The sequence below is a fragment of the Lepidochelys olivacea genome (genome assembly GCF_965140295.1).
Source record: "Lepidochelys olivacea isolate rLepOli2 genome assembly, chromosome: 5".
Classification (NCBI taxonomy): domain Eukaryota; kingdom Metazoa; phylum Chordata; order Testudines; family Cheloniidae; genus Lepidochelys; species Lepidochelys olivacea.
Window position 1 is genome coordinate 122,520,246 of NC_140415.1, and position 22,563 is coordinate 122,542,808.

The following is a 22,563-nucleotide window of genomic DNA, read 5'->3' on the forward strand; positions in this document are numbered from 1 at the left end:
TCTGAGGGTTGTGGGATTTTCTATGCCACGGGATCAGAGTCTCATCTTGAGTAACTCCACAGACATCACGGATTTGTCCTAACATAACAGAGCTCAGCATGAGGCCCTGTGGGTGCTGCACTCTCTGGTACAACAGTATGTGTTAGCTAGGGCTGTCCAAAAGAAGAGAATAAAAGCAACTCTCAACAACTGACGGAACTAATGGAAAATCGGGTCTGTGTTAAAAGTTAAAGGTTCAGGGCTTGATTTCCCCATTGCATTTGAATGCTGGTGTAAGTCTCTTGGGCACACACGTGTTCTGCAGGGATGAATCAGGCCCTCAGTGTTCCCAATAAGGCCTTTTGTGATTTCTCCATCAGGCATAAACACGCCGTCACCTTAGCAAACCCTCAGAGCTGTACAAAATGCTCATAACTGAAAGCGGCTCCTTCCACCCCCAAACAATCTCAATCTCTCCGCCTGCTGGAAAACCCTGCAAGGTGGAGGCTTTGGGGATCTGATCAGAATTAAACAAAAGAAACGTCTCCAGGTATTCCCCATCCAGGTGGGCCTGCCCCTCCCTTGCAAGGAGCCCTCCATAAAATCCGCAAAGCCACTTCAGTTTTCTCCTTCAAATCCCTCCTTAAAACTCTCCTTTGCAGTGATGCCTACACAAATCTTGACAACAGTTAGGCCGCTGGTCTGCTGTTACCACTGTCTATTTGTTTCCTTGCAGAATGTTGTCTGCATTCATCTGCTGTCTCTTATTTTATTCTTACATGGTAAGCTCTTTGGGGCAGGGACAGTCTTTTTGTTCTGTGTTTGTACAGCGCCTAGCACAATGGGGTCCTGGTCCATTACCAGGGCTTCAAGGTGCTACGATAATACAAATAATAAATTCCTATATTGCCACTAGGAGTCCGTCCAGGAAAGTGTACTGTTACATGTACATTTCACTGCAGTATCATCATTATTCCTGTATTCTAGATGGGGAGACTGAGACAAAGAGGTGCAGAGACTTGCCAAGGTCACACAGTAGCTTTTCCAGTCTTTTTAAAAAGCAATCCAAGAAATCCAGAAAGTGTGCACTGCTTGTGACCCGACAATAACAAACCAGAACAAAGGTATTTGCTGACACATGGGCCTGGGTTGCCAGCTAGCGCTCGCGTGACATGTTCAGTTCTTGTGTAAAGGCTGCAAAGTAAAATGGACAGGAATCTTGCTCCCAGACAAGAAACACGGGTGAGCCAACGAAGAGACTGGGAGTTAAAGGTTATGAGCTTGCTCCTGCTCCCATGGCAGAACTCCCACTGCCTTCAAGGGAAATGGGATCAAGCACTCAGGGTGCATGCAAAATTGCTATCCAAATCGCAGCCTTGACATATCTCCCTTTGAATATATATTGTATTCCCGAAAACCCATAATGCCTCCTTTGGAAGGCCATCAAGAAAGGGCAGAGAGCAACCATGATAAACCCCTCTCTTCAGAGTTATGTTTCTTGGTCTTGTCAACAGGAAAATATGCTGAGGTTCAGCGGTGGCTGTGATGATGGCTGACCCCCAGATTCCTGGAACTGAAGGAAGTTACTGGAAAATGATTTCTCTCCCCCTCTCATTTCAGTCTCTGGGCAGCTGCGCTTCCTGTCTCACGCACTCTTTGGAGGGTGGGGGAAGCTCTCATATATGCTCTTCCAGGGCCCATAGGAGGGTACTCAGCTGACACAACAGAATTGCTGTTCCTTCCAAGTTTGGTACTAGTAGGATGTTTCCTGGGATGCCTGTGCCAAGCCAAGGGGCATTAGGAGCTGAGAGACCCTTTCATCAGTCTCCAAACCTCTGCATGGCTCTGGGGAGAAATGTGAGCCTTGGTGAAGGAGCCCTCTCCCCTCCCTGGTTCTCCTCTGGGATCAGGGAACTGTTCTTCCCTCCCCAACCCTCGACAGTGGTGAGCAACAGAAGATTGGATTGCCCTCATCTTCCCTCACAGGATTAGGGAGCCCAGAGGGTGGAGCAGCAGGTGTTTGGGTTCTTCGCTCCCTGGGATTCCTCTGCAGGTCCCAGGGAGGAGTTTAGGAGCCAGGATGCCTTACACCTCAATAGTGCTGCTAAAGAGGTCAGTCAGTGCGAGTGCACAGAAGAGTGGGAGGGTGGGGCACCAAGGGGGGGCCCAAGCAAATTACATTCTGCTGCTCCTAGCCCCATCCACTCTCCCTTGCTGAGAAGGCCCTTAGAAACAGGGAAGCAATATATTTGGTATATTAAACCAGGATAAACTATTTCATGGGTGTCCTGTGACAAACGGGACTCTGTTGAAATTAGTCAATTTAAAAATAAAGTTCAAGTTGACACTGTCCCAAACATAAAAAAAATTATTTCCAAAGCACCAAAAGCAATCACCTCACAACAGTGGATCTCTGGTCTAATATCTTTTAGATCAGTAATGTTTCCGGCCTATATTTTCCCTCACATGACTTAACACGGGACAAATTGTTTAACTTCGATATAGCCTTTAACAATGAAAACCGGACAACAGAAATAAGATGCAGGATGAGATTATCCGCACTGTTTCTACCAGGAGCAAATAGTGTCAGCCACATTATAAACTTCTGAAAACCAGGACTGATGATGATAATGCTGACAGAACCTGACCATTGGCAGTGCTATTGGAGACCAGTGTAGTTTAGGGAGGCAGGGTGTCACGTCTCCCCTGTAAACACATGAATGCCTCCCGTCGCTGTAGCAAGTGTCTTGTCTACGCTACAGTGCTATAGTGCTGCAGCTGGGTGCTGTAGTGTAGACAAGCCCTTAACCAAATTCTGCCCCTGCCTTGGTCTGCAGCACAAAGCCAGCTGTGTTCAATGGCTGCAGATCCTTACCCTGATGCTGAGGGAGAGTGTCCCTTCCTTTCACAGCTACAAACCTCTCCTCTGAGACCAAGTCCGTGACTCATGGTTATGGCCCCTGCAGAAGTCACGGATTCTGTGACTTTCCACGACCTCCGTGACTTCTGCAGGGGCCAGTGTGGCTGATCTCAGGGCTGCCCACGCAGCTGGCTCTGGGGCCAGCAACACCAGCCACTGCTCAAGTGTCCTAGGCAGTGGTCCCTGGTCTGCCGGAGCAGCTCCAGTCCCTGGCCAGCCAGCTGCAGTCCATGGCCCCCAGCAGCTGGTGTTACTGGCCCTGGGAGCCCCTCCCATATCGTCTCCCCCCAGCACTCTCCCCACCTCAAGATTTAAAACACAGGTATTTTTAGTATAAGTCATGGAGAGGTCACGGGCCGTGAATTTTTGTTTACTGCCTGTGACCTGTGCATGACTTTTATTAAAAATACCTGTGACTAAATCGTAGCCTTACGCATGGTCCCTATCTGCCTTATATAATGTGGGATGCCTTCGGAGACAGTGCAGTGCTGTTGTCCCAGCAGATGAGGGTTCCCCCTGTGTGAACAACAGCAGGACGACTGACTGGGTCATACGCCCCACTGAGTGTGCTCCGAGTCGACAGTGCTGAAAGGGTTTCATTGTGCAGCCTACGCAAGTCTGCTCCTAAGCTCTTCACTACTCTATGGAGTTTGGTTCCAAGCGACGAGTCCTCCCTGTCCCATCTCTGGCCATGGTTTCTCTGTTGGCCTCATCCCATGACTCCCACCTTAACTGTGGTTCACCTGCTGCATTCCAAATCTGAACTGAAATAGTTATTCCTGTAGTAGTAGCTGTCACACTTGTCCCAGGGCCTTAGGGCTTGAACCTACACTCATTGAAATCAACAGCAAAGCTCCCATTAGAAACATAAGGTGATAAGAATGGCCATACAGGGTCAAACCAATGGTCCATCTAGCCCAGTATCCTGTGTTCTGACAGTGGCCGATACCAGATCCTTCCGAACGAATGAACAGAACAGGGCAATTATCAAGTCACCCTCCCTCATCCAGTCCCAGCATCTGACAATCAGAGATTTAGGGACACCCAGATCATGGGGTTGCATGCCTGACCATCTTGGCTGATAGCCATTGATGGAACTGTTCTCCATGAATTTGTCTAGTTCTTTTTGAACCCAGTTCTACTTTTGACATTCACAACATCCTCTGGCAAAGAGTTCCACAGGTTTACTGTGTGGTATGTGAAGAAATACTTCCTTCTGTTTGTTTTAAACCTGCTGCCTATTCATTTCCTTTGTTGACCCTGGTTCTTGTGTTATATGAAGGGCTAAACAGCACTTCCTTGTTCACTTTCTCCATCCCATTCATGATTTTAGAGACCTCTGTCATAACCCCCCTCAGTCCTCTCTTTTCTAAGATGAACAGTACCAGTCTTTTTAATTCCCCCTCATATGACAGCTGTTCCATACTCCTAATTATTTTTATTGTCCTTCTCTGCACTTTTTCCAGTTCGAATATATCTTTGTTGACATGGGGCAACCAGAACTGTATTGACTTTAAAGGTGAAGGATCAGGGCCTTAATGCACTTTACTTTGCTTCTGTAAGTCCCAGAATTTGCCATGTTATTTGACAGTGTAAAAGTGTGGGCAGTCCCTGCGCACAACCCTTGTGGTCTCATGTGGTGGTATAATTGTTCTCACCTTAATTCCCCCTGCTTGGGGTGGCAAGAGGTTTGCTTTAACAGCCCAGGTGAAAGAAGAAGCCAATACACACTAAGAAAATAGCATATCCTCTTTTAACAAGGCTCCAGGACAATTACAGAAGCAATTACAGCTCATATGGTCCTGGCCCTAGAGCAGCTCCCACAAAAGTCCACAGTCCAAAGCCTTTGGTTAGGTTGGTCTCCTAGAGCCTGAGAGAAAACCACCACTACTCACTGCAGCCTGTGTGTCTTCTACTTCCCTCTCAGCAAGCATCCTCTTCAGGTTTATATAGCCCACCTCTAGGGTGGAGTGGGGCCTCCTTGATTGCAACCCCAGCCTGTCCCTTAAAGGGGTAATACACTCCTTCACAAACAGGAAAATTCTCTCTTCCATTTTAAGTGCACTGTGTCCACCCAGTGGGCGTGCTGTGAAATAGTGAGGAATGAAAGGAAGGCCGAGGAGAAACTCCACGGATAGAATTGGCACTTGAGACAAATTCAGTAGCCACCATTAGGAAGGCTGCAGCTACCAACAGCCACCAAACAATAACACCTGAGATACTAAGTGTGGGAGGGCGGGTGCGTGTGTGTGTGTGTGTGTGTACATACAGGAAACAGCTGTATTAACTGCATAGAAGCTGTTGTCTTGTTTTACAGTAACCGTTACACACGAGGAAAACCATTTCAACAGAAGCTATTTCAACAAAACGGCTTGTTGCAGGATTTTTTTTTTTTTTTTTTGCTTCTTTTGAATCAGTTTTCCTCATGGATTGTGGTTGCCATTAAAAAGGCAAATTTGCCAACAGTTAATAGACAGTTACCATCCTTCTTTCTTATTCTTTGAACTGGAGTAAATGACTGCACCACATCCAGGGCCTCAGAAATACCTAGAAGTGCAATCTGCATTCTGACTGCATCCGATCCCTAGCACCTGGCCAAACACCACAGCTGGGACAGCTGCAGTTGAGCCCTCATTTTTGAGTTATGCATGTACAAAACAAATGCATCTCCCTTTCTTTTTGAAGGGATGTATATTTTGGCTCCTGATCTTCCCTGCCCCACGTTTGCACTAATAATAAAATGACTCATCCAATTTTGTTGAGACTTCCCCCCTTCCCTTGCCTCCAAATTAATCTTTGGTGTGAGAGTGAAATTGAGAAATGTCAGCTGGACAGTAATTTATCTGAGGGGAAAAAAGTGGGGGGGGGGGGAGAAAAAGAGGTTTTAGACTGAAGTGGTTTTTCTATGTAGGCTTATGGTAGCTGTGATGGCTGTTTCCCTGGCAAAGAAAAGTTCCCAAGCTCAGATTTCTCAACACTTTAGGGAAGTAATTATCTCATATTTAGTGAAAGTACAATCATCATTAGCATTTAAAACCAACAGTCATAGACTTGGGTTTTCATTCTGTACTGAAATCTTCCAAACAAGTTAAAAACAGTCTTTGCAGTTCATTTCTAAGGAGGATTAATTAGCATGGGAATTCACAAAAAGAAAGGTGTTTAACACCATCTGGGCCGGCTCTTGGATTTTTGCCACCCCAAACAAAAAAAATTTTGGTCGCCCCTGCTTTTTTTTTGTGCCCCCCTACCTCAACTCCGCCCCTTCCCCAAATCCCTGGACCCGCCTCCTCCCCCAGGCATACTGCATTCCCCCCCCCCCATTGCTTCCTGCGGCTCCCTCCTGCCCCCGCAACCCTCCGCCCTAGCTCACCTCCGCTCCTCCTGCTCCCCTGAACCTGCCGCCGCTCCGCGTCTCCCCCCTCTCCGGCCAGGGAGAGGCAGCGCGTTCAGGGGAGCAGGAGGAGCAGAGGTGAGCAAGGGTGGGGGGAGCACAGGAAGTAGTGGGGGGGGGGGTAGAGGAACCGCTCCCCGCCCCAGCTCACCTCTGCTCCACCCCCGCCGCCGCCTCCACGCGCCGCTGCTTGGCTTCTCCCCCCCTGCCTCCCAGGCTTGCCTCTTGAAACGGCAAGCCTGGGAGGGAGTGGGGAGCAGGTGGAAGTGGAGCGGAGGCGAGCTGGGGGCAGATTTCTAGGGGTGGCATGGCCGGCGCCAGAATGTCACTCCTAGAAATGTGTCGCCCCAAGCACCTGCTTGTTTTGCTGGTGCCTAGAGTCGGCCCTGCACATCAGATACAGCTGAGTTTTTGCATCCAAGGGAGAAAGATACAACTTGCTTTCTGCCTCGTGAACATCAACAAGGAACATAAATGGCAGCTTAGGGAAAGCTATGATTACCATGAGGCATCAGTCACATCCTGTTAGGGATTTCCCATAATCACTGATGAAACATCTGGTACACAGAGATGGTTTTGCTCTAATCAGCTTTCTCACTAAAAGTTGTACAAAAGCCCTAGCAGAATAAAACCTTGTGACTCATTTAATTATTTGACAGCTCGAATACCCATATCCTTCTATGGACAGCATGGTCAAGGTCAGAGAAAGGAATGTACATTTACAATGATGCTCATAAGAAAGGTGTGAAAGATGCAGAAAGCAATTATCTTGTAACAACACAAACCAGAGTTTCAAAGCTCAGCATCCAATCCAGAGCACAGTTGGGGCATGGCCTGCATTTCTGGGTCACAGCCTATATGATGTTGTATGATTTGCTAGTGCTTTTTGGGGAGCGACCCTGGCACTGCTGCTGGTGCCCTTCAAAAGGGGGAGCAACATACTTTGGAGAGGAGGCAGGGTAAAGTGAAGAGTGACTTCTTTAATTTATAGAAAGTTGTTTTTTTTTTGAAATTGCACCTTCAACCTGAGGGAGTCCATAACGCTACACAAGCTGCATGCATCCAGCACCAATGAAATGCAGCCACCTCTGGGGTGGGGAGTGGGACATGGTGGTGCAGGCGGCGGGGGGTCTATTTGGATTAAGAACACCAGGCCCCTTATTTTACAAAGAGGCCCCTGCAGTGGAAACAGGACCTCACCCAAATTAGCTGCATGCAACTTCATATATCATTCCTGGAAGCAGTATTGCCAATCCCAAGCATCGAAAAATCGTGAGTCAGGCTCTGCAGTATCATGAGATGGGTTAAACATCATGAGCTTTTATAAAAATGTCGGGGTTCTTTTCATTTTCCTGTTGTTCCTTCAGAGGTCAAAGCTGTGACCTTTACAAAAAAAGGTGAACTTCTTTTATAATCATATGACTCAAGGAGCTGGGGCTTTCAAAAAACCACCTCAGCTGAAGATCTGCTCCACCTAAGCCAATGGCAAAAAAACCTCTACTTCAATGAGGCCAGGATTTCACCCCAGGTATTGTAAGAGTTGACAGCATTGTAGAAGGGCGAAGGTCTGAGCTAACCTCGCCTGGGTTATATGCCTTTCATTCACAGTTGCCAACTTTCACGCAGTAAATAAGGACCCCGACTTTCACAATAAGCCAAAAATCAAGCTAATCCCATTTCAAAACAAGGCAAAAACAAGCCAATCCCTAAGAACCCCAACACTCTTTGTGACTAGATCCCCCCGGCCTGCAGTTTGGGATGGTGGTGGGCCTGCTGTACACCCCTGACTCTCTCCTCCCCTTGCCCCTGCTTGCCGGGAGCCGATCAAAAAAAAGGAAGCAACAAGCCACAACAAGCAACAAGCCAAAAACTAGCCAACAAGCAACTCACAAGCCACTTAAACCAAGAATAAGCCCAATTTCTGCGGTTTTTTCGCGGGTTTGGCACGTCTGCTTTAGTTCAGGAATGTGCAGGGCCTGATTCTAATTTACACTAAGGCCTATTTACATCATTCTGCCAGTGTAAGTTACATTGACTCCCACTTTTCAGGCCCCTTTACACTGTTAAAGTGGTATAAAGTGGCCTAAGTGTAAATGGTCCAGGGCATTTAAAACCTGATTTAGATCACCCAAGCTCCCCGCCTCCCCAAACATTATAAGACTTAGAGCGTAGGTGAGCAAGAGGCAAGGCTGTTGTTTCAACAAGAGTGCTTCAATCAAGATGTTTGTTATTTACTCAAGACCCAAACGTATCTTAGGGTCCATAAAGAACCTACAAAGAATTTACAATCTAACGAAGACAATTTTCATGGAAAATGAAGTGAAAAGCAATAGTGCACTCTTTCAAAAATGACTATGTTAATCTAGATCAGCAGTTCTCAACCTGTGGCCCAATTAGCACACAGCTGCAGCCCAGCTGTGTGCTTAAAAAAAAATTCAAAATTTGCCACGCTGGTCTGGCGGGGGCAGGCTTGGTGTAGGGGGAGAGTAAGGCAGCCTGCAGGAGCGCTGCTGCCAGCAGGGGGCTGGTGAGTACCTCAGGGGCAGGAGAGAGTGAGTCTGTGGGTAGGTTTGGAGAGGGAGAGGTACTGGAATTAAGAGATTTGCCGGGGTGCTGCAGCACCCCCAGGTTTTAGGTGGGGCTCAGCTCCAGGGATTGGGTCCAGCTGCCTGTCCCCTCGTTGGAGGGGAGAGAGGTTCAAGTCTGGCTGTGGGCTGCCCAGCCCCTCGCAGTGGGGTCCCACGGTCTGGCTGCCTGGCCCCAGGCGTGGGGTCCAAGTCCAGCTGCCAAGGTCCGGCTGCCTGGCCCCAGGCGGTGGGGTCTGGGTCCAGCTGCTGGCTACCTGGCCAGTGCTGCAAGGTACGGGTCCGGCTGCCTGGCCCTGTGCCTCGGGGTCCCAGGGTCTGGCTGCTCAGCCCACCCAGTGGGGTCCTGGGGTCAGGCTACGGCCATCTGACTCCGCACAGGGGGTGGTGTGTGGGGGTGTGTGTATGTGTCTGTCCGTTCCCCAGCTGTCCGGCCCAGGGCTCTGCTCCTGGCCCCACTCGGGCAGGGGGGCTAGACATAAGGGATTGTAGAGGGGCTTTCGGGGGGGCCTCAGTGGTTCTCAGCGTGTGGCCCACGTAACAGCCAACAATGATAAACAAGTTGAGAATCACTGATCGAGATAAGTAAGTTTCCAGCCAGTAAAGTAGTGAGTTTGCAACTTCTGAGGAGAACGACACAGAATGCAAATGTGTTTCCTATTTCCTCTGCCAGATATTGTGTAAAATTAAATGTAAAACCCCTTTCACTTCTACCTGCTGTACAACAGAGAGACCATGGAAAATCCACTGTCAATATATATTGTCCCCCCCCCACCCTCCCAGCATGCTGTACATACCAACTAGGAAATTTATCCAGCTAGACCTGGTAGAAGGAACTCTATGCTGCAAGCATATTACGTTATTATACCAGGTACTCACTGGATTTTATGCTGCTTCTCCCAAGATTGCAAAAAACCGATGACAGCACCTTGAGTCTGTGGGCTAAGAGGGCAAGAAAAACTAGGATGACCTGTAGGGATTCATCCTGAAACACCAACATCAAGTGCGCTATGCTGATTTATACCAGCTGAGGATTCAGTCCATGCTGGTTAAAATACAGCTGATCATGTGCCTTTCAATGCGATTTTGCCAGAGTTCTTTTCATATCTTTGTTTGGGGAGATGCTTATGCATTGGGGTGGATTAACTGCCCCCAAGGAACCATCAATTCCCAGCAATGCCGCCTATAACAGAGGCCTGATCGAGCAACGCGGGCTGTGCCAAAGGACCCGAGATCTTTCTTGAACTTTCAGTGCTAAGACACGCTTAGAGAAACCTGTCCAAACTGGCTCATTCCAAATATAAATGTCATCTTCCCATAAAAATATAATTTATATTTGGCATCTCAACATTAAAAACAGGGTAAGTATTTGTTGCCTGGAAAAATAAGAGTAAGAGAAACACACACTTTTCCAGCTGCACTATTCAAATAAATATTAGATTCAGCAGTCTTCCCAAAATTACTTACAAATGAAATAGCGGCAAAGAGTCCACTTCGTCGGAAAGCTTATGCTCCAATACGTCTGTTAGTCTATAAGGTGCCACAAGACTCTTTGCCACTTTTACAGATCCAGACTAACACGACTATCCGTCTGATACCTTACAAATGAAATGCAACCAGCTCCAACCGCATTTCTCCCACCTGGAGCTGAAACCACAGCGGTTCTTCAAGGCAGGGGCCAACATGTCTTATCGTGTGTGGTGTTATCATAGTCTTTGATATAGGTTAGTCAAACAAGTTACTGAGATCACTACAGGGGTAACTGAATGAAATTCTATGGCCTATGCTATGCAGGATATAAGACCAGAGGATTTAATGGTCCCGGCTGCCTTAAAACCTCAGAAACTTTGTTGAGTCTTTAAAATTAATGGGCAATATCCTCTGCTGGTATAAACTGTCATAACTCCTTTGGAGCAAACAGAGTGAGGACAATTGACACCAGTCGAGGATCTGGTCCCACATTTTAGCACATGCGATAACAAACCCTGGAGTGTCATAGGGCAAAATATTCTATTTGGTTCAATTTATGGAGCTTCCTCTCCGTATTGTTTTTTGGGATAATAATAGCACTTCAAAGAAGTTACCAACATCTGGCACATTTTTTCTGCAAGAAACACAGACCAAAGCCACACTCTTTACATAAAGGAAACAAAAATAATTGTTAGCTATTTATGTTATGGATATGGTTCACATCTGGATTCGCTACAGGAGTGCAATCTAAACCCAACTCCTGTTGAAGTCCACCATTGACTTCCAGGGGAACAGGGACCCTGGTAATGGGCTCCTCAAATGAGAATCCCCCCATACTGGGAATTGGCCCTCCAAACTCTTTTCAAGTTTCTTGCTTCTGATTCCATCAGTGGAAAGGAAAACAGAATCTGGATCAACATTTACATCTTCCTGTAACTTTAATGAAACATTTCTCCCTTAGGATCTCTGTTAACGAGACAGTTAGAATACAGAGGTCTATAGCCATAAAGACAACCTGCAAAGAAAAAAAACTGAGCTTGTGTCATTTCTTTCTTTTTTTATGCTGTATAAAGAAGGCCTTTGAGTTTGTTTTTGTTCTGGAGAAGTGGGGGCAGGGAATGAGATTTTCTATTGCTTTTAACCATTAAAAACAGGAACACTAGTGCAATTACCACAACAAGAAACAAGAGAGCGAAAGACGAGTCACTGAGACAGGAAGGTATTTTTAGTCATTCTATTAAGAACTTTGTTTACTTTTAATACTCAAGTCCAACACCCAAGGTCTTACACACCTTGTCAGTTAAGGTGAAGGAGCTCATAATATATATCTATCAAGACCCCTCCCCCATGTGAAGCTCTCCAGCAAAACCAGATTTGATAGATCTTCTATTTCCATGGTAAAATGCAAGCAGAAAAACCTGGAGGTTAGGTGGCAGGGGGAAGACTCAAGAAACCTTTCAGGTCCTTAAATATTATAAAAACCAAAAAATGGACACAAGTGGAACTAAAAAAATCCTTTGCAGGTTGCCTTTCAAATAGGCATACGGTTGCAAAAAGTACTGTTATTTTCTTCTGTTTCATCTGACTGTCCTAAATTATAGTGCAAGATGCAAGCACCGGGACCACAAATGTTGTACTAGAAAGTGGCAAGGAATTAATCTATCTTCAGAGTTTTCTACAGACTCATCCTGGTTGTATCTAAGCCCTGTCACTGCAATGCTTGGGGGAAAGAGTCTATTTCCACTTGCTGCATGCACACATTACTCCCATTAAGTGTACTGGGATAATATGCCTGCTTTGGATGAATATACACTCTGCTGTCTCTGGATATTGCAGTTTCCATTCATGCAAAGTCATGCAGTAAACCCAAGCGAGATCTGAAGATGGCAGCCAGAAAACCACATAGAAATAAAACTAACCTGACCCTCCCTACACCACATCTCTTATTATGCCAGATATTTAACTTCAGGCTCTTACCTGGAGCAGTTTTGTAAGCCACCGTTCTGGTGGGCGGTGGAGGTGCGCTCTTTGCGATGGGACTCTGTGCCGTCTGTAGACCTTGCCTCTGTCTCTTCAATTCCTCCTCTCGCTCCTGGGCTGCTCTGATCTCTTCTTCTATCATGGACAAAGTCCGCTGTTTTCTTGACCTTAGCTTAAAAGGACCCGTGGTCACCTCGGGCTCTTGTGTAGCCAGGATGGAAGCAGTGCTTCTAAGCTCGGCTGCCTCAGAGTACTTGCTAAAATAGCTGACCTCCTGCCTGTTTTCCTCCACGATGAATGGCTGGCTGGTGGGGGATACAGAAGATTGCTGTGAAGTCTTCCCTTCCCTGAGTCCTGAGTCTTCATTTCTTGAAGTCTTTGGTATTGTATCCTTTTTTTCTTGAACAGGAGAAGACACCTGAGGTGGCTCAAACGTTGTGCTCTGCTCCTTCTCACAACATGGCGCTGTGCTGACTTCTTCCTGGTCTTTGACAGAGTTCTTCTGCTCCGCTTTGTCTGTCGCTGGTTTAGAGCCTGTTTTGTCAGCTTGCTCAGCTATGGCTTGTTGAATTGCATTTTGAACTAGTAGGCCAGCGTGGTAGTCCAGCTGGTCATCAACCAGCATGGAGTCTAGCAATGTGGAGGAAGGGGAATAAAAGCCATGGTCACTAAATGACTTGGAAACACCTACCCAGCACTCTGAGGGGGTGTCCGTTTGGGGGGTCTGGGGTAGAGAGAAATCGGCAAGTGAATTTTCTTGGAGGGGATTCATAGTCTCATTAGAAGCACCACTGTCACTGATATTATCCATGCTGAAATCATTGGACAGTGTTTCCAAGACTGTGGTATCCTGAGATCTCACCGACAATTCATCCAAACCAGAGTCCAGCTCCTCTGGAGGAGAAGACACATTGACCGACCTCGAAAACTGATCTAAAATGCCAGGGTCATCGTCCTTCACCACCATGAAGACTGCTCTCGCACTCATGAATTCACTGTCATCTGCCCACAATTTTGTGGTCTGTCCAGTCTTTGAGGTATCACTGTAAGACAATTCTCTTACTGGGTCAGTTGGACTACTTTGAATATTTCTAGGATGACCCTCTGAGACACAGGAGACCTTCTGAGCTTTTACAATGGTTATATCATTATTCTCAAGCGGTACAGAAGCAGGTCTTGTCATGGAAACTGCTGGTCTGTCTACTTGCGATGGGCCAATGGGTTTGTAGAAGGGCTTGATAGAGAACATTCTGGGTGCCCCTGATCTCTTTGGTGCAATCTGGCTGTTAGCCTGACCTGAATTTTCCATTAACTGAAACTGTTTCCTGGCCGCTGAAAAATCTATCTGTTCTGTGACAATATCTTCTTTTTTAACACAGCCTGGCTCAGGAGGTACAAAGGAATAGGCCACCTGTTTTGGTGACGTTGGTGTTGTGCTTTGTTGCTGCTGCCTCTCCTTGCGTTCCTTGTACTTCTTGTGGGACTCTAGATGTTCTTCATCTAACTGCTCCTCCAGTGTCTTTTCTTGGGGTGGGTTCCACCATTTGGCTGCGATGCCAGGATTTTTCTTTACCGCTTGGCTTTTAATAAGCTCCCTTCTTTCCTTTTCAAGTTCGATGATTTCCTCTGATGGCCTCACTTTCCGGACGCTGTACTTCTCCTTCTCGTTATCATCATCAAAGAGCTTGGATGGCTTCTTTTCTTCCTGGAAGGCTCGCAGTTCAAACTTAGCCTCTTTCTTAATAGTAGTTAAGGTTAGTTCTCCATCCTTGGAGGATCTTCTGGAACTTGTTGAGGAACTTGGACTCGCCGGCATTTTTAGATTGCCACAAAGCTCCTCTTTCTGTCCATCTGAAGAATGGCCATTAGGTTTCAGCTTCTCAGCCATTACATTGGTTTCATTCGGTTCAGTGACTGGGGATGCTTGCCTGCCAGCTATTATGATGTCCTTTTCACTGGGTACTGACTCACTGTTAACATGAACAGATGGACCAGAGGCATCCACAATGATTGCACTTGGCTCAGGGGAGCATGTCCCATTGAAGGGGTTATCTGCAGCAGAATCACAGCAGTTGGCCTCCAGCACTTCATCTAGATATCTGATCTCTTTAGCAACTTCACTGTCCAGGGATTCATGCCTGTCCTCAAGGCCATTGTGACTGGCAACAGGCGAAAAGAAGTGGGTTGGATTGTCTGCAGGTTGTGTTGAAGCCACCACAGTGATGTTTTTATGTTCCGAGACTGGGACTTCAATTTCCATTTTCTCTTCCTTTGCAGCAAGTACGCTAACAGGCTCCGGGAACTTGGCACAATTTCGGTCTTTGTCTTTTCTCAACCTGATGTCATCCTCAGGGATTCTGGACGATTTCTAAAAGGAAAGAGAACAAAACCATGGTAAAGTCCTATGAAGAGAGATTTTCTTTTATGCAGAAAGCCAAGAGCAAAAATAGTAAACACCATCTGGAAAGCAAATCCTAGTGTTTCCTAAAGTTAAGATTAAAGCAGCCATATGCAGTGAGGGAAGGAAAGACAAATCAATAATGCTTTTATACTAAAGAATATACATCTTATAATAACTTGAAAGAGATATTGCAGCAACAGCAAAACCGTCCTTTAAATATCTCCCATCTGGATACCATACACCCTTTCTGATCATTTTATACAAGCGCTCAAGATTTTCGCTGAAATTTTAGCTTTGGGCTTCCACGTCACCAAAGGCGTGACAGATTTTTTTAATGCCAGCACTACCACTTAGCACTTAGTACTTTTCAGCTCATCCCTTGAAAGAGCTTTATAAGAATAAATTACCCCTGTGCAGTCGATTCCAGTTCCTAATTTACAGATACATACGTTAAAGCACAGAAAGGTCAGATGACTTGCCCAAGAGTCACAGAGTGAGTAAGTAGCATAGCTGACTTTAGAACTCAGAGCCTCTGCTTCCCAGTCCCCCAAACGATGTCCACTGGGTCAATTCTTGCCTGATACAATGCCACTGACTGCAACGAATGATTTTAAACAACATAATAAATACCGTTCCTATTCTGGAATGGGCCAGAGTCTGAATCTCTTCTTCAGGCAAGGATTCAACCTGAATTTCATGGGACTACGCACAGGAGTAAAGTTTTCAGGAACAGGCTTTGCTCATCTTTTAATTTTAGCAAATCAAGGGAGAATACATGAATTCCTAGATTTATTAAAACCCAGCAAAAAACAGTCGGTGTTATCAAAAGCAGGGTATTTTTGAAATCTTTTTTTTTTTTTTTTTTTTTTTTTTTAAAGTACAGGAATTTGGCAAATCATCATTGCAATCTGAAAACAGACGCAATCCTAAAGCGGCATTTCTGTTCACTCTGTCTAGAATATTACATACAGAAAAGTGACCTATTAGTCCCTTTGAGGAATCTGGCCTTTCCCCCCACTTGTGCTTTTGCAGAGTGGCTGCTGAGGCAATGGTTTAAAAAATCACTAATAAAACTGTAGACCACAGTGCAGATCCACAATGTTCCCTATTGTCAGCTCGCGAATCTCACTGCTACTGCTGTCATTTGTCATGTCTGCTATTGAGAAATACCCCAGCAGGAAGCTCTCAGCTAGAAACTCAAATACTGGTTTGCTTGGGGGCCCAAATAACTGCAACACATATAGGCTGGAGTGGGAGCTGCAGACAGCTGGCACTTTGCAGGACTGTGTCCTAAAATAATAGCTCTGTTTTTCAAGAACCTTTGAAGAGGTTTTGTTCACAACAGAAAGCAACAAATATATGAGCCAACAGCTGAAAGTCATGTAAATTTTAAAGTAACTGTCGAGTTTGGCTATCAGATATTTTCTGCTTTTTAACTGTATTTAAGTAGGAAGGAATTTTTTAAAAAGATCTTTTGTTTGTTTATTTGTTGTGCACAACCAAGTTGTACTGGTCTTACTTTCATTAGGTCTCAGTTCACTTTCTGAACCAATATACTAACCTAACAAAGATTTTAAACTGAAGTGTCTAAAATTCCTTTTTAAAAACAATTTTATTTTGTACATGTTACAAATCTAAACTTGCGTCTATTGCTTTTGATCAGTGTGATATAGTACTGGTATCATAAATAGGGGTCTACTTAAATTGCAGAGAAATCACCTTTTCCGTAGGTTGGTCACGGCATAAATAGCAAATTTGGTGGATGTGTTCATACAGGATATTCCAGGCCACCCGTACTTCTGTCCTGCTGCTGGCAGCAATGCTGCCTTCAGAGCTGGGCGCCCAGCCAGCAGCCGCCACTTTCCAGCTGCCCAGCTCTAAAGGCAACACAGAAGTAAGGGTGGCAATACCGCGACCCCCCTAAAACAATAGCCAGATTTCACGGGGGGAGGGGAGAACACACACCAGATTTCATGGTCCATGATGTGTTTTTCATGGCCGTGAATTGCTAGGGCCCGAATCATAAATGCTGATTTGCCTCAGATACAAAACGACATTAAAGAGGAGCAAATCCGGAAGCCCTGATGCAGGCAAAACTCTCAGATTTATACCAGGGGCGAGTAGGTTTGGTTGGAGCAGGATGCAGAATCCTCTGTTGGGGAATTCCTTCACCACAGGAAAATCCTCAGCTCCTGCCTTATAGCTGTTTTAAATCCCCTTTGCATCACTGCAGCAGCGCAAAGGAGACTTACAAGGGGATGAAGATCTGGACCTGACTCTTACCACAAAGAATATAGGCAGCAGCACCAGTCTCTGGAACCCAATAAAGATGATTTCAAACTAACCATCTACCACACTTAACTATCAATGAACTATGGGAAAGTCTGGATCCAGAACCAAATTTTGTGGCCCTGGCCTATCTCTACTCAGGAACCAGTAGGGGACCCTTTTTCTAAAAGAAGTCCAATTTCTCTACTCCTTGTATCAGCACATATGGCACAGAACATTTCTACAACCAACAGGACTGACAGCTTTTCCAAAGCTATAACTCTAGCAATGACATTTGTATTAACTCATAACTTTTGTTTCATCTTGTGTAACTATTACAGGTAAATTAACTTCCTAGTAGGGCTGTCAAGCAATTGAAAAAAGGAATTGTGATTAATCATGCTGTTAAACAATAACAGACTACAATTTATTTAAATATTTGTGGACGTTTTCCACATTTCCAAATATATTGATTTAAATTACAACACAGAATACAAAGTGTACAGTGCGCACTTTATATTTATTTTTTATTACAAATATTTACACTGTAAAAAACAAAAATACTATTTTTCAATTCACCTAATACAAATAATATAGTGCAATCTCTTCATCATGAAAGTTGAACTTAGAAATGTAGAATTATGTTCAAAAAAATAAATGCACTCAAAAATAAAACATTGTAAAACTTTAGAGCCTACAAGTCCACTCAGTCCTACTTCTTGTTCAATTAATCAAGTTTGTTCACATTTGCTGGAGATAATGCTGCCTGCTTCTTGTTTACAATGTCACCTAAAAGTGATAACAGGTGTTTGCATGCCACTGTTGTAGCCACTGTCTCAAGATATTTATGTGCCAGATGTGCTAAAGATTCATATGCCTTTCATGCTTCAACAACCCTTCCAGAGGACATGCGCCCATGCTTGATAACAATCCAAAGCAGTGCGGACGGACGCATGTTCATTTTCATCATCTGAGTCAGATGCCACCAGCAGAAGGTTGATTGTCTCTTTTGGTGGTTTGGGTTCTGTAGTTTCCGCATCGGAGTGTTGCTCTTTGAAGACTTCTGAAAACATGCTCCACGCCTCATCCCTCTCAGATTTTGGTTAAGCCCCTTCGCATCTCTTAACCGTACCTCTCTGAGCCTTAGCACGCCTGTCTCTCACTGTGGGTCCCCTCAGGGAGTCCACTTGCTCTGGACCCCCGGGGCCTCAACTCCCAGAGGGAATAATGCAACCCTGTTGTCTAGATTGGAGCGACTCTCAGCCGAGACACTGCAGCCATCTTTAGAAATCTCACATTGGTAGCTTTTTTGCGTTTTGTCAAATCTGCAGCGAAAGTGTTCTTAAAACGAACACCTATGTGCTGGGTCATCATCTGAGACTGCTATAACATGAAATATACGGCAGAATGTTGGTAAAACACAGCTGGAGACATACAGTTCTCCCGCAAGGAGCTCAGTCACAAATTTAATTAACGCTTTTTTTTTTTAACGAGTGTCATCAGCATAGAAGCACGTCCTCTGGAATGGTGGCCGAAGTGTGAAGGGGCATACGAACGTTTAGCATGTCTGGCACGTAAATACCTTGCAGTGATGCCTGTTCTCACTTTCAGGTGACATTGTAAATAAGAAGCAGGAAGCATTATGTCCCGTAAATGCAAACAAACTTGTTTGTCTTAGCTATTGGATGTACAGGAAGGAGGACTGAGAGGACTTGTAGACTCTAAAGTTTTACATTTTTTTTTTGAGTGCAGTTATGTAACAAAAAAAAAATCTACATTTGTAAGTTGCACTTTCATGATAAAAAGATTGCACTACAGTACTTGTAGGAGGGTAACTGAAAAATGCTATTTCTTTGTTTATAATTTTTACGGTGCAAATATTTGTAATAAAAATAATAATACAAAGTGAGCACTGTACACTTTGTATTCTGTGTTGTAACTGAAATCAATATATTTGAAAACGTAAAAAAAATCCAAAAAAAATATAATACGTTTCAATAGGCATTCTATTGCTTAAAAGTGCGATTAATCGCAATTAATTTCTTTTAATCACAATTAATCCTTTTGAGTAAATCATGTGAGTTAACTGCGATTAATCGACAGCCCTACTTCCTAGTAACATGAAGGGACATTGGTCACTGCCAAAGACATGCAGAACTATCAGCGATATGAAACAGACAAGGTAATACATGGCTCAAGGCTCTGACTCCATTCTTTTATTAGGGTAAATCTTGCTCTGGTTGACACATGGATGCAAAGGCAGAGACATTGCTTGCTGGTGAATCCTGTGCAAAAGGAACTCTATAGGGACCAGAGCAGGATTCCTTGCAGTGACTGGAGAGATGCAGTGTGGGGCATATTTTGCTGCCCCTCTGAGCAGAAAGTATTCCCACTATATGCTTCCTTCCGACTACAGCATATATGCTAGCTGGCTTTCGGTTTCTACACACTCAACCACCAGTAGACAATGCCTCACCTGAAGACAGGATGTTGTAATGAATCAGCATGCTGCACATAACAGATCCAATCACGAGATAAATCACACACTCCTGCAGAGCTGAGACAAGGGCCAATTTACACGATTCCTTTCAATAATACCTCAGTGAAAGGATCATTCAGATGAGCGCGTTATATTGTCCATAAAAGATTTACACTGAAGCAGGTCTATTTCCTTCAAGGTACAGTATCAGTTGGTGTTCAAATTGTATATATTGTTTCATATTCTATTTTTGTTTGCAAATTATTTTTAGCGCATGAAACAAAAGGTCAAGAACGATTTTATTGCTCACTTACATAACCTTAATTAGTAAAAACTCATCCTCTAATCACAGCCGCAACCCACAATGCATAATTAGGTAGTTATATGTATATGCAGTAATTAGGCCATGCAATTATGGCAGTACATAATGACCTAAGTACAAGAGACTGTATAATTAGTACCATGAATGTAATTATGTAATAATGCATCTATTTACACAGTAAAACAAATAAGAGGCTATTCAGGAAAAGTAATAATTACAAGTCTCTGTCATGGATTAGTAGTGATTGAGGGAGAAGTGGGAAGAAATGGCTGATTTTCAGCATGGGAGAGAAGCCAGTCCAAAAAAAAAAAAAAAAAGGTGGTGGTGGGGAATTCTGATGCTTTTTTCTGCGGTGTTTTCTCCACAGAATGTGGACAAATTTCAACCAAATCTAGTTAACAGTGTGGTGTCCTGGAGATCAGTGTTAGAACCAGTAGTCAATATATTTATTAATTATCTTGAGGACATAGTGAACAGTGGCTGGCAAAATTTGCTGCTGACACCTGAGAATATTAAGGGGAGTCCTCAATGATCCAGTAAAACAGTTTGGGGATGAACATTTAGCTGGTTAGAGGCCGGTATGGAAGAAGGGGAATGGAGAGAGAGCGTCACAGACAACGTCATACTAAGCCACCCAGGACTGTTGCCATCTGGCAGAAAGAAGGAGGGGTGCTGGGATTTCCACCACAGTAATGTCCTGACCCTGCCTGGAAGTCCAGACTTTTCCATCACGTGTGGAAAATGTGTAGCTCCATCACCTTCTTGCTGCTGGAAGGGAGAAAGAGCTTTCTCTTTTTCTACTTTCTTCAGAGCCCCTGGCTTCTATGAGTAGGGACAGTCTGTAAGGGGAGAGAGCTTGTGTTTGAACCTAACTACAGACAATGCTGTAGCGTTAAAGGTCTCCACACACTATTAACACACACTTACACTTCTCAGGAGACATGATGATATTTACCGGCCCTGTGCACATGCCTCCTTGTTTTCTCCTTTTAAGGCAGATGTATGGGGGGGGGGGGGGTAACCAGTGTCATTCCTACAGCACTGCAGAACTTTGGTAAAGTGCAATTAGCAGCTTCTTAGGAAATCATTAGCATGTTTCCTCCTTTGTTGAATTCCTCATCTACAAAGTGTAAGTGTTTGAGAGCCGTTCATTTAGGAAAAAAATGTGGGAGTAGAGCTAGAGAGACCCATTGAATACATTGCCAGCTCTCTCTCTTTTGTTTGACTCAACAGAAAATGTGTAAGCAGATGGAGTGGGAGGCAATCCTTCCAACCCACAGAAACATTGCCCTTAAACAATGACATTTAAGGAAAATTAATTAGCACCATAATTGGCCATGAACTACATCACTATTGTTAATATATCTACCAGCTTGAAAGAGCTGAAACAACACAGTTTCACCATTGAGCATCTCTCTCGTGGCTGCTTCCTGGCCATATGTCAGGGCCTGTTCTCTAGTGTCACCCTCCTTGACCTCTTGGCAACTTTAGACACTGTCAAACACTCCTTATTTCTTGAAATTTTGTCCTTTATTGGCTTTTGTGGCTCTGTCTTCTCCATTTTCTTCCTGCCTCTCTGGTCTCTCTGTCAGTGTCTCCTTTGGTGGGTCATCCTCCTCCCCTCATCTACCTTCTCTGGGTGTCTCTTAAGGCTCTATCCTGGGCCTCCATCTCTTCTCCCTCTGTACAGTCACCCTCAGTACTCTTATCCGTAGGTATGGCTTTAACTGCCATTTTTATACGGATGACTCTCAAATCTACCGCTCTGCTGATCTCCCTTCACCTAATCTAGTTTCTTGGCCTGTCTTTGTAATACCTCTTTGTGCATGTCCAACCATCGTCATAAACTCAACAACGCCAAATTTGAGCTCTTGATCTCCCAAACCCTTCCCTCTCCCACCTTCCTCTATTGCCATGGATATGCCATCATCCCAGTCAGTCAGACCTGTAACCCGGGCAACATTTTCCATTCCAGGACTGTCTCTGTGCCCACACATTAAGGCCATTTCTAAATCTTATGACTTTCTTATATGACATCTCCAAAATTTGGCCTTTCCTCTCTGTCCACACAACCACAACTTTCAGCCACATCCTCGCCATTTCACATCTGGCTTTTCCTCCTCCTCCTTGCTGGCTTTGACTACTGCAAAGTTGCTTCAGTCAAGTCTGTTCAAAATGCTGCTGCTACTAAAGTCACCTGCTTGGCTCATTGCTCTGACCACATCAGCCTCATCTTTGAATCCCTCCACTGGATTCCCCCCTTTACTTCCACATAAAATACAAGCTTCTCGCCTTTTCCATTCCAGGCTCTTTGGAACTTAGCTCCATCCTGCCCTGCTGATCTACTAACCTATTGCAATGTTGACCCTGCCTTCCCTCAGTCAACCTGCCCAGCCTTTACTGTCCACCAGTTAGTGTCTGCCTTAAACACTCTCAGGCTCTCTCCCATGCAGAGTCAAACAGAACTCGTCTCTCCCAAGTGCCAGTCAAGTGCCTTTACCACGCTCTACCTTATGCCATAGGTATAGGCATGACTTAAAGCAGTTGCCTAGGCTTCCAGAGCTTCAGAGTGGTCAGTTTAGATGAGCTATTACCAGCAGGAGAGTGAGTTTGTGTGTGTATGGAGGTGGGGGGATGAGAAAACCTGGATTTGTGCTGGAAATGGCCCACCTTGATTATCATGCACATTGTAGGGAGAGTGGTCACTTTGGATAAGCTATTACCAGCGGGAGAGTGAGTGTGTGTGTGTTTTTTGGGGGGTGTGTGTG

At 44.9% G+C, this 22,563-nt stretch overlaps 1 protein-coding gene across 6 annotated transcripts in view; it reads right to left on the bottom strand.

Moving 5' to 3' along the window:
* PALM2AKAP2 (PALM2 and AKAP2 fusion) overlaps positions 1-22,563 on the bottom strand; it is a 396,876-nt gene that overhangs the window by 19,452 nt on the left and 354,861 nt on the right. For all 6 annotated transcript variants that reach the window (XM_084628550.1, XM_084628549.1, XM_084628548.1 and 3 more), the window contains one exon: positions 12,323-14,693. In XM_084628550.1, the coding sequence (XP_084484676.1) occupies positions 12,323-14,693 (2,371 nt within the window). The remainder of the gene's footprint in view (positions 1-12,322; positions 14,694-22,563) is intronic.